The 19,200-nt window shown below is 36.9% G+C and overlaps 1 protein-coding gene across 2 annotated transcripts in view; it reads left to right on the top strand.

Annotated features, from left to right (window-relative positions):
* The window catches only part of UBR1 (ubiquitin protein ligase E3 component n-recognin 1), a 137,082-nt gene that overhangs the window by 14,610 nt on the left and 103,272 nt on the right, over positions 1 to 19,200 (top strand). For both annotated transcript variants that reach the window (XM_030318370.2, XM_030318371.2), the window contains exons 2-3: positions 4,970 to 5,226; positions 8,054 to 8,132. In XM_030318370.2, the coding sequence (XP_030174230.1) occupies positions 4,970 to 5,226; positions 8,054 to 8,132 (336 nt within the window). The remainder of the gene's footprint in view (positions 1 to 4,969; positions 5,227 to 8,053; positions 8,133 to 19,200) is intronic.

The following is a 19,200-nucleotide window of genomic DNA, read 5'->3' on the forward strand; positions in this document are numbered from 1 at the left end:
TTCAACATGGTATTGGAAGTGGTAGCCACACCAATCAGACAACAAAAAGAAATAAAAGGTATCCAAATTGGTAAGGAAGAGGTAAAATTTTTACTCTTTGCAGTAAAACCTGAAAGATTCCACCAAAAAAGTGCTATAACTGATAAGCAAATTGAGTGAAGTCGCAGGATCCAAGATCAATGTACAGAAATCTGTTGCATTTCTATACATCAATAATGAAGCAGCAGAAAGAGAAATTCAGAAAACAGTCCCACTTAGAACTGCACCAAAAATAACATGATACATAGGAATAACCCTAACCAAAGAAGTGAAAGACCTGTACTCTGAAAACTATAAAACATTGATGAAAGAAATTGAAGATGACACAAGAAAATGGAAAGATATTCCAAACTCATGGATTGGAAGAACAAATATTGTTAAAATGTCTGTACTACCAAAATCAGTCTACACGTTTAATGCAGTCTCTATCAAAATACCAACAGCATTTTTCACAGAGCTAGAACTAACAGTCCTAAAATTTGTATGGAATGACAAAAGATCCTGAATAGCCAAAGCAGCCTTGAAAAAGAAAAAGCTGGAGGCATTTCAATTCCAGACTTCAAGTTGTATTCTAAAGCTGTAGTAATCAAAACGGTATGGTACTGGCACAAAAATAGATACATGTGTCAATGGAACAGAATAGAAAACCCAGAAATAACCCCCCAATTATATGGCCAAGTAATCTTTGACAAAGCAGGGAAGAATATCCAATGGGAAAAAGACACTTTTGCATGGATAGCAGCATGCAAAAGAATGAAGGCATACACAAAAATAAATTTGAAATGGATAAAGACCTAAACCATAAAAATCCTAGAAGAGAGCACAAACAGTAACTTTTTTCTACATAGGTCTCCTGAGGCAAGGGACACAAAAAAATAAAGTATTGGGACTACATCAAAATAAAAAGCTTCTGCACAGTGAAGGAAACAGTCAACAAAACTAAAAGGCGACCCACAGAATGGGAGAAGATATTTGCAAATGATATATCTAATAAAGAGCTAGTATCCAAAATACATAAAGAACTTCTAAAACAACACCAAATAATCCAATTTACATAAAGTTTTAATGAGTTGAATTTACTTATGGATGGCATGTTGAGCTTCAGGAAAGCACACTCAGAAAGCTTTATATATAGTCAAATATCTGTAACTTTTTTGTTACCTGTACAGAACTTTATGTAAATTCTTAATTCTAAGTATATTTCAGCTTTATAAAACTCTTTTGACAATTTTATGAGTTTATCATAGCTAAATAAAATTCTGATTTCTGTACTTTGCCCTGAAAATTGTTTTTAACACTTTTAAGGGGGCACCTGTTAATTTAAGGTATAGTGAACAATTATATGTTCACCTTGTCAAAACTCCTCATGATTTTATAAACATTATCTAGCCTTTGTTCTTACAGACTGAAAGTTGTAATTTTCCATACCTGTTACTTTTTCTAGAGTTCCTTTATTCTCTTGATGAGTTTTTTGCCTAGATTACATTTCCTAGTGGACTGAACAGTCAGTCTCACAGCTTGGGACAAGGGTGTTCCTGTGCCAAGAGGGCCAGGGCCTTAGCTATATAGATAGTTTATGGGTGGATGTCCCGTGCCCTACCAGCAAGTTGGATTAGTGTGTGATAAATAAACTTCTTTGTTGCTTCCTATTTCTGTGTAATTTCACAGAAGGTATAGCTAAATAGACTCAAGAAGCAGAAGCATGTTCATTTTAACATATATCCATTCCAAAATTAATCTTAATTATTTGGTTGTGTGAAAGATTTGAAAAATGCATAGTGAGTAGCAGAATTGGATATTAGTTACTGATGTTCATTTTGAAAAGCAGAAGGCTTTAAATTTTATCAAATCCATTTTTTGAATGCTTAATGCTTTTTGTGCCCCGTTCCAGAAATCTTGACCTGCTCCAAGATGGCAAGAGTTTTCATTAAGAAGTTTTATGGTTTTAGCTTTTATATTTAAGTGTATGATGCATTTCAAATTAATTTTTGTGTTTGGCATAGAGTATAGATTGAAGTTTACTTTTTTATAAGGATATCTGATTGCCTCTGTAATTTTTTTGAAAAGACCATCTTTTCTTCTTTGAATGGTGTTGGTTCCTTTTCATGAAAAAATTGTGTGTGGATTCATTTTTGGACTCTCTCTTCTGTTCCATTGATAAATATGTCTTTTTTCATGCCTCTGCTACACTGTCTCAATTAGCATAGATTTACGTGAATCCTGAAATCAGGTAGCATGAGTCTCTTCTAAATTTTTTATATTTCTATATTCATTTTAGAATCAGCTTGTCAATTTCCACAAAAATGTTTGCTGGGATTGCGTGGAATCTGTAGATCAGTTTGGCAAGTGTAGATATCTTAATATTGAATTTTACCATCAGTGAACATAATATAGTTCTTCATTTATTTGGGTGCTTTAGAAATTTATCTCAACAATGTTTTGTAGTTTGTAGTGTAGAGGTCTTACATCTTTTATTAAATTGATGCCCAAATATTTTAAGATTTTTAATGCTACTATGAATGCTATTTTTCAAAATTTCATTTTCAAATTGTTGGTAGTATATAGAAGTACAGTTGGTGGGGTTTTTTTTGTTTTTTGTTTTGTTTTTAGTAGGCTCCTCTCCCAGTGTGGAGCCCAACACAGTGCTTGAACTCATGACCCTGAGACAGTGTGCTTCTTCCCTTTCAATCATCATTCCATTTGTTTCTTTTTCTTGCCTTACTGCACTAGCTAAGACCGTCAGAACAATATTGAATAGGAGAGAACAAAGGAGAGAATGTCCTTGCCTATTCTTTATCTTTGGGAGAAAGTGTTCAGTGTATTATTGCAGATATTTTCTCTCAATCTGTGGCTTTCCTTTTTGTTTTATAAACTATGTACTTTAAAATTCACTTTTAAATTTTACATAAATAACTTTTTATTGTACAGTTCTGTGAGTTTTGACATTTGCCAACATTTGTGTAACCATCACCATAAGACAGGTATAGAACAATCCCATCGCACTCAAAAATTCTGTCATTTCTACTTTGTAGTATAAACCCCTGGCAAACCACTGTGCTGTCCTCCATCTTGGTAGTAGTTTTGCCTTTTCCACAATGTCATGTAAATGGAGTGATATAGGGCGCCTGGATGGCTCAGTCAGTTGAGCGTCTGACTCTTGATTTCAGCTCAGGTCATGATCCCAGGGTTGTGGGATTGAGGCCTATGTTGGGCTCCACATTGAGCATGGAGGTGGCTTAAGATTTTCTCTCTCTCTCTCCCTTTGCCCCTTTCTCCCACTTGTACTCTCTCTAAAATATAAATAAATAAATAAATAAATAAATAGGATTTTGAAGTACATAGCCTTTAGAAATTTTTAAATTAGTTTTTAGGATATAGCTTAAGTGTGTACAAATATGTATAAAATGTAAAATATGTATAAATGCCAATTTTTACATAATTATAAGACAAATATGAGATACTAATAAAGCCAGAAAACCAGCCCATTTCAAATGAGCAACATTCATTTAACTAGGAGGATGTTAACTGCAACTAAATTGTCAGTATTGGGTTGATAGTAGAGAGCTGTGCACTCAACTTTTTGTTTCCCTTGCCTCTGTTCATTTAAGCTTGCTATTACTGAGTGTCATTAAAAACTGATTGGGCTGGGTTGGTTGGATGGTTTAGGGTAATCATACCTCATATTTAAGCCCAAATTGCCAGCAAGTACTCACCGAATGTCTTTTTTAACGGAATTTCTTGGTGCTTGGAAAGCTATCTTGTTTGATTGAAGATAAGAATGAGATGATGGTGTTATTGAAACCTGCATATAGTGTCTGTGAAGCCCACTTATTACGGGAATCAGGAATTTGGCACAGAGATGAGAGCTCTGCTCAGTTCACACAGATGCTCTATGAACATGGCCCTAACTGCTAAGAGGCAAGCAATGCATAGCCTTTTGAACTTTACTGGTTTTATAAGAATACATTTTGATTTTGCATTTATTGATAACTTATTCCTTTTATTCCTGAGCAGTATTCATTCCATGGCTTGGCCATACCACAGTTTGTTTATAATTCACCAGTTGAAGGACAATTGGGTTATTTCTGGGTTTTGGCAACTTAAAACTCTTGTAACATTCATGTATAAGTTTTTGTATGAACATAAGTTTTCAATTCTTAGGTAGATAGCTAGAAGTTTGATTGCTGTGTTGTAAGGTAAGTGCATGTTTAACTATAAAACTGCCAAACTTTCATAAAGTGGTTATACCAGTTTCAGTTCCTACTAGCATTTTCCTTTTCTGCATTCTTGTTTATACCTGGTATTGTCAGTTTTTTATATTCTCTTTTACCTAAACCCAAATAAGTTGTGTAGGGGTTTCTCATTGTCATTTTAATTTGCATTTCCCTAACGATGTTGAGCATGTTTTCATGTACAAATAAACATGGCAAATAAGCCATCTGTAGTAGTTTCTTTTGAAGAGCAGAAGGGTTTAAGTTTACTTTTGAGGAGTCTAATCCATTTCCTTTTATGTTTAGTGCTTTTGGCGTTCTAAAAACTCTTTTCTACTCATTCATTTTGATCTCTCAGTAAATGTTACAATTCCTTACAACATTTAAACTAAGAATGTGGGGAATGCTTTGTCTGTACAGCCCCTGACTAGTATTAGAATTATCTTCAGAGATCAGGAGTTGCCCAGTCCAGAAGGGAAGGGTAATTCTCATCCACTGCAGCTGCCCTTTTTTTTTCCCCCAGATATATGTGGTATGTGATCAGCCACTTAATTTCCAAGGCTATTTTTTTAATCCACTTTCCTTTTGTATTGGTAAGGGATAAAATAAGAATATATTGTAAATCAGCCTCTCTGAAATTTCAGAATTGTGCTATTGTTTGTACCCCTACATCTTTAAGAAGAAACTTGTAACCAAGTGTAATTTTTGTTTTCTTTCAGTGGTGGGATCAGCAAGTTGACTTTTATACTACTTTTTTGCACCATTTGGCACAGTTGGTGCCAGAAATTTATTCTGCTGAAATGGACCCAGACTTGGAAAAGCAGGAGGAGAGTATACAAATGTCTATATTTACTCCACTGGAATGGTACTTATTTGGAGAAGATCCGGATATTTGCTTAGAGAAATTGAAGCACAGTGGAGCATTTCAACTCTGTGGGAAGGTTTTCAAAAGTGGAGAGACAACGTACTCTTGTAGGTAAGAATTAGAAATTTATAGGATTAGTTAAATTCAGTCTTGGTATTTTGTACTTATGATGTATTTTTAAAAATTTATTACTGGGGCGCCTGGGTGGCTCAGTCAGTTGAGCGTCCGACTTCAGCTCAGGTCATGATCTCACGGTCTGTGAGTTTGAGCCCCACGTCGGGCTCTGTGCTGACAGCTCGGAGCCTGGAGCCTGCTTCGGATTCTGTGTCTCCCTCTCTCTCTGACCCTCCCCCGCTCATGCTCTGTCTCTCTCTGTCTCAAAAATAAATAAACATTAAAAAAAAAATTAAAAAAAAATTTATTACTATTTATAGTATACTTAATCCTACTTAATTAACTTCCTTTTATTACGCACTTATAGGTCGGTTTTTGCTTGTACAGCTTGTTTTTGAACGTATGACTTAAATAGTTGTCTCACTTTACTGTTCTCTAAAAGTATATAACGGATAGATTTTTGTCTTGTTTTTAATGGAGTCCACATACTCTTAATATGAAACCCTGGGGCCAGTGTATTTCTGAATTCTGAACTCTTCTCCAGCAGAGTTAGGGCAGGATCCTATCATCAAACATAGCATTTCTGTAAGAAATCTATGAATATTCACAACAAATTGGTATAGTCTTCACATCATTTCACGTCATTTTTTTCTACCAAGTGAGATTTGGTATCAGGGGATTGTGGACCTATAGCAACAGTTGGAATTAAGTTGAGTAGAAAAGGCCAGTGGTAGGGAAACTGAAAGCAGCCTTAGGGTTTTTGCCCTTTGTGAGAGCAGTTGCCTTACAAATCATGGTAGCACAGGGGCGCCTGGGTGGCTCAGTTAAGCGTCCGACTTCAGCTCAGGTCATGATCTCATGGTCCATGAGTTCGAGCCCCGCGTCGGGCTCTGTGCTGACAGCTCAGAGCCTGGAGCCTGTTTCAGATTCTGTGTCTCCCTCTCTCTGACCCTCCCCTGTTCATGCTCTGTCTCTCACTGTCTCAAAAATAAATAAACGTTAAAAAAAAAAAAAAAACTTAAAAAAAAAATCATGGTAGCACAGAGAACGGTTTTACTCCCTGCTCCTGCCTGAAGCTTTCATCTTTTAGATCTTAGTTGCACTTTAGTTTTAGTGAGTTTTTTCCCTTTACTAGAGGTAGTTTAGGTTAGGAGTGAATTTTTAGACTTCATAAATTCAGAGAATTGGCTTTTACTTCCTGTAATTCTAGGTTTGACTGGTTTATGTGTAGTTAATAGTTGTTTAGAACATAGTATCATTACCCTATTCTTTTCTTAGGAAAAAAGTCAGCTTTTATATTTTGTGTACTATTTTGCTACATAGGTAGTAAGGTTTATCTTCTTACATAAATTTTAGCTGAAGCCTAGTCTGTTTCAGCTAAAGCACAGTAGACATTTGTAGATCTCATTTCTCCAAAAGTGTCATGGAAACATTTTTAATTGTCACAACTGGGGAAATGATAACAGCATCTAGTGGGTAGAGGCCAAGATTGACACTTAAGCATCCTGCAGTGTGCAGGATAGTCTCCTCTATTCCCAGCAAATAATTATCCAGTTCAGAATGTCAGTACTGCTGAGTTTGAGAAAATTTGCTCTAAATTGGACAGTAGTTAATGTATGCTTTCGAGAGTATTATTAGGCTATCTTTATTTCCTATTAGCCTTTAAAATCATTTTTAAAACAGGGGTGCCTGGGTGGCTCAGTTGGTTAAGCATCTGACTGAAGCTCAGGTCATGATCTCGTGGTTCATGAGTTCAAGCCCTGCATAGGCTCTGTGCTGAGAGATTCTGTGTCTCCCTCTTTCTCTGCCCCTCCCCTGCTCACGCTCTGTCTCTTTCTCAAAAATAAACATTAAAAAAAAAAAAAATATATATATATATATATATATATATATAATTTTTAAAACTTTCCAATTCCATCTCTTCCACTCTTCTAAATCAGTATTTTAAAAATTAATTTTGCACTTTTCACCAATTTATGTTGCTTCTAATGTTTCCCTGAAAAATGTTAAATAAGATTTATGTGCATTTTAGGAGTTGTTAGGGAAGAGATTAAGAGAGATTGAATTTTTTTTTCATTCATTCAGTAAATATTAATTGAATACCTACCATGTGCTTGGCACTATTCTGGGTGCTTAGCACATATCATTCATAAACACAGTCATAAACATTCCTGCCCTTAGGCTGCTTCTATTCCATTTTTTTTTCTTCTTTTTTTAAAAAAATTTTTAATGTTTATTTTTGAGAGAGAGAGAGTGCTAACGGGGGAGGGACACATGGAGAGGGAGACACAGAATCCTTAGCAGGCTTCAGGCTCTGAGCTGTCAGCACAGAGCCTGATGCGGGGCTTGAATTCAAAGACCCCAAGATTATGACCTGAGCCGAAGTTGGATGCTTAACCGACAGAGCCATCCAGGCACCCCAGGCTGCTTGCATTCTAATGACTTGTGTCTTTATTCAAGCCTCATTTACCAGTGAACAATCAGTGTTTGTCAAAATATGTTTTTAAATGCACTAGGGTAAGATGATGACAGATAATGGGAAAAAAAGCTAATCATTTTTCACAAAACTAATCTTGAATTGCAACTTAACAGTCTGAAACCAGCTAAAAGCTCAAAATAATGAGGTTGATTTAAGAGGCAAAAACCAAACATCCAAACTTACATATTCAAATATGGCTCAAGTTATTTGGAATTCAGTTTTTGAGACATTTTCATATTCAGTTCGTGTACCACACGGGAAACTCATTCACATTATATTATAGTCATATCTTAAGCATCATTGACGTCTTCTGAATTTTGGAATCTAATTCTCAATCTTTTTCAGGGACTGTGCAATTGACCCAACATGTGTACTCTGTATGGACTGCTTCCAGAATAGTGTTCATAAAAATCATCGTTACAAGGTATGAAAATAGATCCATAAAATCTCTAGACTAGCAGGAACCTGGTGGCCATCTGGTCCAAATACCTGACCAGTACTTGAATTCCTGCTATAATAGTTCTGATAACTGAACCTTTAGCTTTGGTTAAATATCACATAATATCACCTCAAGATGCAGCCCTTTGTAATTTTTTGTGAGATAGGTCATTTTTATACAAATGATTGTATAAACCATATGAACCCCTTAAACAACTGTGAAGCAAACACCTGCGTAACCACTGCTTAGATCAAGAATAAGGTGTTGCCAGCTCTCAAAGGCCTCCCATTTGTCCCTTCTCTCCCCCCTTGTGATAACCTTTCTCCTTTCTTCTCTCTTGTGTGATAATCTTTATTTCTCTTTTAACTTATCACCAAATCACACTGAATAATTTTGTTTTTGAACTTTATATAGATGGAGTCATGCTGTATCTTTTTCTTATTGAATAACTTCTTTCACCCAGTGTTATGTATATAGCTGTAGTTTGTCCACTGACCTTTATGGTGTTCAATAATCCATGTTGTCCTTACTCATTGTACTGTATATGGATATGTAGATTGTTTCCAGTTTGGGGCTATCATGAGCAATTTTGCTATGAACATTCCTATTTGTGTATTTTGTACACATGTACAGTAGTTTCTCTAAGATATATATCTGGAATAGAATGCTGAATTCTAGGGTATATGAATCTTCTTTACTTATAATAAATAGTGTCACATTGTTATCCAAAGTAGTCATACCAACTTATGGGCTCTCCAGCAGTATGTGAGAGTTCCCATTGCTGCACATACTTGCAAGATTTGGTGTTGTCACTCATTTTAATTTTAGCCAATCTAGTGGGTATATAATAGTATCAAATAGTGGTCTTAATTTTCATAATCACTAACGAGGTTGAGGACTTTTTCCTTTCCTCTTACATCATTAGACAGCTTTGTTATTCTGAGCTGAAATGTATTTCTCAAATAATTGTATTGGTTGTATATTCTGGGCTTAGACAGATGTTGTTGACATTATTGATGTTTTTCTTTAACATCCTGTTAAACATGCCTAAAGTCTTGTGTAAGTGTATATAATATCTCAAAGTTAGGTCTGTGCCCTCCATAGAATTCAAAGTACTGTTCAGGTAATTAGACTGGCCTCAACATTACTACTTCTATTTCAGGAGGTGATGGGCCATAGGCATAGATTATGGGTATTATTGTACACAAAAAAAAAATGGATTGAGGAACCTATGATATAGTATGGTTAAAATGTTTTCCCAAGATTGGAAAGCTAATCACTGATGAGATTTTTAAAGTTAAGCATTGGTTAAATTCTTTTTTTTTTCTTAATTAAAAAAAAATGTTTATTTATTTTTGAGAGAGAGACAGAACACATGAGCAGGAGAGGAGCAGCAAGAGAGGGAGACACAGAATCTCAAGCAGGCTCAAGGTTGCGAGCGGTCAGCACAGAGCCCAGTGCGGGGCTCGAACCCATGAACCATGAGATCATGACCTGAGCCAATGTCGGACGTTTAACCGACTGAGCCTCCCAGGCACCCCAAGCATTGGTTATATTCTGTATTTCCTAGTCAGCTTCATTAATTATAGTATTTCTTATGTTGGAGAACCAAAGAAAGAATGCCAGTAGTAGAGACAGGAGGAAGTTGTTAATTTCTTCCCATTTTTACTGTAGGAGACTAATGGGGAGAGATAGTAAAGGCTCAAGACAAAAGTTTTCCAGTTCCTCAGATTTAAAGACTTCTAAGCCTATGCTTTCTAAGCTTTGGGAGTTTGTGGGTCAGTACAATTTCCAAAAACATTGGATATGACATAGGGTTTTCAAATTTTTCTTTGGCCAAGTAAGTTCAGTTTTAATTTTAAAAAAGACACATGAACAGCAACCAAATATACTTGCCATGTTATATCATTTTATAAAGGAAAAGATATTTAATTCCAAGAAAGTAGGATAATCCCAGTATAAAGACTTGTTCTTTAAACTGCATACATGTAGGGGCACCTGGGTGGCTCAGTTGGCTGAGTGTCTGACTCTTGCTTTTGGCTTGGGTCTTGACCCCATGGTCATGGGATTGGGCCCCATGTTGGGCCCTGTCTGTGCCAACAGCATTGACCTTGCTTGGGATTCTCTCTCTCCCCCTCTGACCATCTCCCCTGCTTGTGCCACTCTCTCTCTCTAAAAATAAAAATTAAAACAAAAAAACAAAAGGCTGCGTACATATAGCTCTGTGAAAGAGCTCACTACAGTTTTTCCTGTACTGGTTTTTCTGTGGACTGGTAAAAACCTATTTGTTAAATTTTGGGAACCTTTCACTAAGCTACCTTCAAGTTTTTAAAGCTAACCAGTTTATATTGCTACTGCAAAGCACTCTTTTATGGAGTATACTTAGGTTTACTACCTTGAGGTCTTTCAGAACTCTTCTTACAGAGGGTGCTTACATGGCTTACTCATGAATCTTTGGGTCATCAGAAGGATGGGCTATTTTGTGACTAATATAAGATTATGTCTGTAAGCTTCAAAGAATATTACCCATCAAAAGTGAGTGTGAAGAGAAGAGAACACTTTCGATGAGAGAATAAGTTGGTGAGATTTTTAAAGAAAAGCAAGGGAATGACTAATAAACATAATTCAGGCGAGTAGTAACCTCCAGGGCAGGTAAGAGGATGGGACTCTGGATTATTATACACAGGCAGCTTCAACAGTAGTAATACTTTTTTGGGTTGGGTGCTGGGTTCATGGGTATTCATCTCATTGTTATATTTTGTAACTTATCTATACACTGTGTACACTTTTTTGTATAATAAAACACTTCATAAAAGAAAAAAAATGAAGCCATTAAAAAAAAAAAGATCAGAAGAAATAAGAAAGTATATGTGTTGATTCAGAGAAGGGGAAGAAGAGTAATGACGGGACAGACTGAAGATTGAACACTATGAAGACAGGACCAAGAAAAACCTTTAGTGGTAGAATAGCCCAAACAACCTGAAAACAAGAAAATAACAAAGTTGAAATTCGAGCTATTTGTTCTACTGTGTGTAATGTGACCCTTCATGATTTCTAGGTTCTCTGCAGTTTACCTCTTCAGAAAACCTACAGTAAATAAATAAGATCTTAGGATGTAATATATAACATGGTGACTATAATTGATAACACCATATTTTTTACTTGAAATTTGCTAAAAGAGTAGCGTTTAAATGTGCACACACAAAAAAAGTGTGTATAAAAAGAGAACATACTGCATTATTGGTTTTTAAAAACACCTAAAAGCTAATCTCTGCATTTTCTCCTCAAAATAAAAAAGCACCCACTGTTAAAGATTATCTAAAAACTTTTTTCTTCTTTTCCTTCCTTCCTTCCTTCCTTCCTTCCTTCCTTCCTTCCTTCCTTCCTTCCGTGAGCCAGGGAGGGGCAGAAAGAATCCAAAGCCGTCTGGGTGCTGTCAGCACAGAGCCTAAGATGGGGCTCAGTATTGCCCCATGATACCATGACCTGCACAGAAATCAAGAGTCAGATGCTCAACCAACTGAGCACCCCTAAAGATTATTATTATTATTTTTTAGCCTTCCAAGGGTTAATAGTGATCTGATTTTTGTGACTTGCTCAGTTTTTAATATTTTCAGTATTAAGTCACTTCCAAATTGGCACCAATTGTCTAAATCTCCTCCAAGATGTTCTTTTTTTTTTAAAAATATGTATTTATTTTTGAGAAAGGGACAGAGTGTGAGTGGGGGAGGGGCAGAGAGAGGGAGACACAGAATCCAAAGCAGGCTCCAGGCTCCGAGCTGTCAGCCAGAGCCCAATGCAGGGCTCGAACCCACGAACCGTGAGATCATGACCTGAGCTGAAGTCAGACACTCAACCAACTGAGCCACCCAGGCACCCTAAGATTATTTTTAGCGTAGATAAATGTTTCCTTTATCTAAAATGAGGAAAGTGAGTTACAAAAAACAATATATAGGCATACCTCATTTTATTGCATTTCACCTAATTATGCTTTGCAGACTGTGTTTTTTACAATTGAAGGTTTGTGGCAACCCTGAGTCAAATAAGTCTTTTGGTACCATTTTTCCAACAGCATTTCCTCGCTCCGTGTCTCTGTGTCACATTTTGGTAATTCTTGCAGTATTTCAGACTTTTTCACTATTATTATACTTGTTATGGTGATCAGTGATATTTGGTGTTGTAATTGTTTGGCGCTGTCACGAACTGCACCCATGTAAAATGGCAAACTTAACTGATACAGGTGTGTGTGTTCTGACTGCGCCATTCACTGGCCATTTCTCCATCTCCCTCACTATACTCAGGCCTACCTATTCCCTGAGATTCAAATGTATTGAAATCATGCCAATTAATAACCCTGCAATGACCTCTAAGTGTTCAAGTGAAAGGAATAATCACGTTTCTCACGTTAAATCAAAATCTAGAAATGATTAAGCTTAGTTGGGAAGGTATGTTTAAAGCTGAGTTGGGCTGAAAGCCGATTTGCTAAGTGTGCTAGTTTGCTAAGTTATGAAGGCAAAGGAAGAGGTTTTATTTTTTTATTTTTTTTATATCTTTTTATTTATTTTTGAGACAGAGACAGAGCCTGAGCAGTAGAGGGTCAGAGAGAGAGGGAGACACAGAATCCGAAGCATGCTCCAGGCTCTGAGCTGTCAGCGCACAGCCCAACCCGGGGCTCGAACTCATGGACTGTGAGATCATGACCTGAGCTGAAGTCGGACACTTAACCGACTGAGCCACCCAGCACCCCCCCCTTTTTTTAATGTTTATTTATTTTGTGAGAGAGAGACAGGGTGAGCTGAGAAGAGGGTAAGGGAGAGACAAAGGGAAACACAGAATCTGAAGTAGGCTCCGGGCTCTGAGCTGTCAGCACTGAGCTTGATGTGGGGCTCAAACTCAGATCTCAAGATTATGACCTGAGCCACAGTCAGGCGCTTAACCCACTGAGGCATCCAGGTGCCCCAAGAAAGTCAAACAGCCTTATTGCTGTTACGGAGAAAATCTGAGTGTTCTGGATAGAAGATCAAATCAGCCGCAGCATTCCCTTAAGCCAAAGCCTAATCCAATCCAGAGCAAGGCCCTAACTCTCTTCAGTTCTGTAAAGGATAATATAAAGTGCAAGGTGAAGCAGCAAGTGCCAATGTAGAAGCTGCAGCACATTATCCAGAAGATCTAGCTAAGATCATTAATGAAGGTGGCTACACTCAACAACAGATTTGCAGTGTAGACAGAATAGCCTTGTATTGGAAGAAGATGCCATCTAGAACTTCCATAGCTAGAAAGAAGTCAATGCCTGGCTTCAAGGCTTCAAAGGACATACTGACTTTCTTGTTAGGGGCTAATGCAACTGATGTCTTAAAGTTGAACCCAGTGCTCATTTACATTTTTTTTTATTTTGTTTATTCATTTTAAGTAATTTCTACATGCAACATGGGGCTCAAACTCATGACCCCAAGATCAAGAGTCACATGCTCTTCTGATGGAGCCAGCCAGGCACCCCTACACTTCTGAAAATCCTAAAGCCCTTAAGAATTACACTAAATCTAGTTTGCCTATGCTCTATAAATGTAACAACAAAGCCTGGATGACATTATATCTGTTTACAACATGGTTTACTGAATATGTTAAGCCAACTGCTGAGACCTACTGCTCAGAAAAAGATTCTTTTCAAAATATGACTGCTCATTGACAATGCACCTGGGTAACGAAGAGCTCTGATGGAGATGTACAATGAGATGAATGTTGTTTCATGCCTGCTAACACAACATCCATTCTGCAGCCCATAGATCAAGGAGTCATTTCAACTTGCAAGTCTTACTATTTAAGAAATACTGTAGTCCTAAACCTATTGTTGCTATAGATGGTAATTCCTTTGATGGATCTGGGAAAAGTACATTGAAAAGTTTATGGAAAGGATTCATCACTTTAGATGCCATTAAGAACATTCATGATTTCATGTGAAGAGCAAGAAACATGAACAGGAATTTGGAAAAAGTTGATTCCAACCATCATGGATGACTTTGAGCATTTCAGGACTGTGGTGGAGGAAGTTAACTGCAGATGTGGAAATAAGAAGAGAACTAGTCTGTGAAGTGGAGGCTGAAGATGTGACTGAATTGCTGCAGTCTCATGATCAAACTGTAATTAATGGATGAGGAGTTGATTTTTGGTAAATGAGAAGAGAAAGTGGTTTCTTGACATGGAATCTATTCCTGGTAAAGATTGTTGAAATGATGACAAAATATCCCATAAACTTAGTTGATAACTTAGTAGCAGGGTTTGAGAGGATTGACTTCAATTTTGAAAGAAGTTCTAGTGTAGATAAAACATCAAACAGCATTGCGTGGAACAGAGGAATTGTTCATGAAAGAAAGAGTCTATTAGTGTGGCATACTTCATTGTTGTCTTATTTTAAGAACTTGACACAGCCACTCCTTCTTCAGCAAACACCACCCTGATCAGTCAGCAGCCGTCAACATCAGGGTAAGACCCTCCACCTGCAAAAAGATTACAATTCACTGAAAGTTTAGATGATGGTTAGCATTTTTAACAATAAAGTATTTTTAAATTAAGGTATGTATATCATATTTTAGACATAATGACACTTAAAAACTTAGACAATAGACTACAGTGTAGTATAAAGTTTATTTATTTTGAGAGAGAGAGCATGTGTGTAAGTAGGAGAGAGACAGAAAGAGGGAAAGGGAGAGAGAGAGAACCCCAAGCAGGCTCCACACTGTCGGCGCGCATGAAGCCTGATGCAGGGCTTGAACTCACGAACCATGAGATCATGATGTGTGCCGAAATCAATAGTTGGATGCTCAACCGAGACACCCAAGAGCCCCTCTCATGGTATACTTTTATATGGAAAAAGCAAAATATATAAAATTATGCATTCGATTTTTGGTGTTTCTTTTAAAACATATTGTGTATATAATATTTAACCATAATTTATTTGAACTATTTATTATTGGGGGAATGTAATTAGGATTCAGTTTCTTTTTTTAATGATAAGCATTGCATTGTTGCTATAAACATCTTTATGTGTGAATCACTTTTATCTATGTCGGATTATTTTCTTAGGATAAGTTCTCAGAAGTGGAATTATTGGATTAAAAAATAGACATTTCAGAAAATAAAAACAAAACAAGCCACAGACTAGATGAAAGTCTTTGCGATACACTTATGTGATAAAGGAGTGGTATCCAAAACATACAAAGTACTCTTAAAATTAAATAATAAGAAGGCGAACAACACATTTAAAAAATGGGCAAAAGATCTGAAACAAACTTTACCAAGAAAATATATAAATGGCCAATGAGTACATGAAAAATGCTCACCATCATATGTTATTAAATTAAAACAAAAATGAAGTACCACTCCACACATATTAGAATGGCCCAAATCCAGCATCAAATGCTGATGAGTATGGGAGCAACAGAAACTCTTATTCATTGCTAGGGAAAATGCAGAATAGTATTTTGGAAGACAGTTTAGCAGTTTCTTATAGAAGAATACTGGGGTGCCTGGGTGACTCAGTTGGTTGAGCATCCAGCTCTTGATTTCAGCTGGGTCATTGTATCCCGGTTCATGGGATCAAGCCTCGTGTAGGGCTGCCATTGGGCTGTGTGCTGGTAGCGCAGAACCTGCTTGGGATTCTCTCTCTCTCTCTCTCTCTCTCTCTCTCTCTCTGCTCCTGCCTTGATCTCACATGTGTGCTTTCTCTCTCTCAAAATAGATAAACTAAAAAAAAAAAAAAAAAAAAAAAAAAAAAAAAAAAAAAAAGCACTTGGGTGGCTCAGTCAGTTAAGCATCCAACTCTCGATTTCAGCTCAGGTCACGATCTCACGGTTTATGAGTTCACGTCCCACATTGGGCTCTGTGCTGACCTCACAGGGCCTGCCTCGGATTCTCTGTCTCCCTCTCTCTGCCCCTCCCTCACTTGGTCTCTCCCAAAAATAAATAAACATTAAAAAGTAATAAAAATAAATAAATATACTGTAACCATACAATCCAGGAGTTGTGTTCCTTGATATTTACCCAAATAAACTGAAAACTTATGTCCATACAAAAAAGTGCACAAGAATGATTATAGCAGCTTTATTCATATTTGCCAAAATTTGGAAACATCCAAGATGTCCATAATAGATGAATGGATAAACCAACTTTGGTATACCAATACAATGGAATATCCTTCAGTGATAAAAAGAAATGAGCTACTAAAAGAGAGGGCAAGACCTTAAATGCATATTACAAAGTGAAAGAAGCCACTGTACAAGGCTATATACTGTGTGATTCCAGCTGTATCACATTCTGGGAAAGGCAACACTGTGGAGGCTGTAAAAAGATTAGCTATTCCCAGGGCCTGGGAGATGATGGTGGAAGGGATGGAGGAATGAATAGGTGGAGCACAGAGGGGGTGTTTATTCTGTGTGATACCGTAGTGGTATATACATGTCATTATTAATTTGTTAGAACCAAAAAAGTGTACAACACAGAGAACCCTAATGTGAATTATGGACTCTAGTTAATAATAATGTATCAAAAAATAATGTGTCAACTTTGACTTCTCAGTTGCAACAAATGTACCACTCTAAGGCAAGCTGCCAATAGTAGGGGAAACTGTGTGGTCAGGGGAGAAGGAATATATGGGAACTCGGTATTTATTGCTTAATGTTTCTTTAAACGTACAACTGTTGTAAAAAACAAAAAAGGTTCTTAGTATATTTTGCCTAATTGCTTCAGGAAAGAATTTTACTGAATATGTTACAAGTAGTGGTACAGAAACCTTCAGAACCTGCAAAAACCTTTAATCCTTTAAACAGAAAATTTTCAAACTGAACCCAGCTTAAAAAAATGTTTTCCCAGTTTTATTGAACTGTATTTTTTTAAATTTAATGTTTCTCTTTGTTTATTTTGGAATGGTGGCTACTTAACTTTGCCATATTCCTGGATAATAGGAACAAGGTCTTTGTTTATTTTGCCACCATCCTTGCTGAAAGGACAGGGTCGTTGGTTTGATAAGTAGATTAAATTCTAAGAAGCAAAGATCACAATAATGTAACTTGGATCAAATAAAACCAAAATAGTGGCTGAGTTCATCTAACTAGGGTCTTTTTGTATCTTGGAAGCTGATAACAAACCAGGCCAGCTTATAACCGGTATCATTTTATTGAACACATTCCAGAGTCAATTAGAATAAATGTGGAGAAGAAAACAAAGCCCACTACCTGTCTTCTTTTTCCGTGTCCCCTTCCTGTGTATGTCTCTATCTTCATTTGCTAAATTGCAATTGTACATTTATGTACCCTTCATCCCCATCTGACCATAAGCTCTCCAGGACAAGGCCCAGGTCTCATGTACTTTGTACCTTTGTGTCTTTCGTAGTACCTGGGACATAAATGCTTTCAACAAGTGTTTCTTGAAATGTTAGAATCCAAAGGACTAACACTGAGGATCCATAGACCTGATGTCTAACAATTAATTATAAAAATAAATGGGGGGGGCGCGCCTGGGTGGCTCAGTCATTTGAGCATCTGACTCTTGGTTTCAGTGCAGGTCATCTCACTATTCATGAGTTCGAGCCTTTACTTTTGACTTGTTCTTAACTCTGCAATTAAATTTGTAAAATGTTCACCTTCTATCCTTTTTCTAAAGTCTTCCTAGTCACCTCTTGGTCAGATGAAGCCCATCCTCTAGGGTTTGCTGAACTAAAGTTTGTGGGTTAAATCTGATTTGCTACCAGTTTTGTATGGTCTACAAGCTAAGTATATTTTTATATCTCTAGATGGCTGGGAAAAAGATAAGAAAAATAATATTTTGTGATACATGAAAATTATGTGAAATTAAAAATCCTATTTCATGGTACATAAAAATTATATAAAAATAAAATTCTGGTGCCCATAAATAAAGTTTTATTGGAATATAGCAATGCTTATTTATTTATTTGTTGTCTATGGCTACTTCTGCACTACAGCAGTAGAACTTGAGTAATTCAGCAGAGACTGTATGACTTGCAAAGCCTAACATATTCACATATTCATGTCTGTTTCTTTATACATAAAGCTCCTGACCTCTCTTCAAGTAGATTCCTCAGGAAGGGTGCATATATACAGTATTCCCTAAGTGATGACATGTTCAAAATTCTATTTTTATAGCTTGGTTGGAGACAGTATTCTTGGTTTGCATTTTCTTTGCTTGAAAACAGAGCCTTGCTGTTGTCTTGTTTTACATGTTGCTATTGAGAAGCCTGTTACCAGTCTAGTTTTCTTGCTATTATGTTATTTCATCTTTTTGACAGAAGGCCTCAGGACACTTATCTTTAAAGTCTAGCAATTTTAGGGGCCCCCCGGGTGACTCAGTTGATTAATTGTCCAACTTCAGCTCAGGTCATGATTTTGCAGTTCGTGGGTTCAAGCCCCGTGTCGGGCTGTGTGCTGACAGCTCAGAGCCTGGAGCCTGCTTTGGATTCTGTGTGTGTGTCTCTCTCTCTCTCTCTCTGCCCCTCTCCCGCTCATGCCCTATCTCTCTCTCTCTCAAAAATAAACATTAAAAAATAAAAATAAATAAATTCTAACAATTTTAGTAGGATATACTTCAGAGTTGATGATACTGGGTTGAGTTTTAGTTATTCATGAGTGCTTTCAATGTTTAGATTTAGGTCTTTTATTTTCAGGAAGTTTCCTTAGATTACAATGGGGGTTTCTGTTTTTGTGTTTCTGTTTTGTGTCATGAACCGGGGAAGGGCTGAGGGAGAGAGAGAATCTTAAGCAGGCTCCACACCCAACACAGAGGAGCCCAATGTGGGGCTCCATCTCACAACTGAGATAATGACCTGAGCTGAAATCAAGACTGGGATGCCTAACCAACTGAGCCACCCAGGTGCCCCAGATTATAGTTTTAAATAACAGCTCTATTCCATTGTTTACATTTTCTTCTTTGGTGACTCCATTTATACTTAGGTTGGCTCTTTTATGTCTATCTTCTGTTGCAACCACTTTCTCTCTGACCCTGTATGTCTTTGCTTCATTGCATTATCATTTGTTGATTATTTTCC

The sequence above is a fragment of the Lynx canadensis genome, chromosome B3, assembly GCF_007474595.2.
Source record: "Lynx canadensis isolate LIC74 chromosome B3, mLynCan4.pri.v2, whole genome shotgun sequence".
NCBI classification, from domain to species: domain Eukaryota; kingdom Metazoa; phylum Chordata; class Mammalia; order Carnivora; family Felidae; genus Lynx; species Lynx canadensis.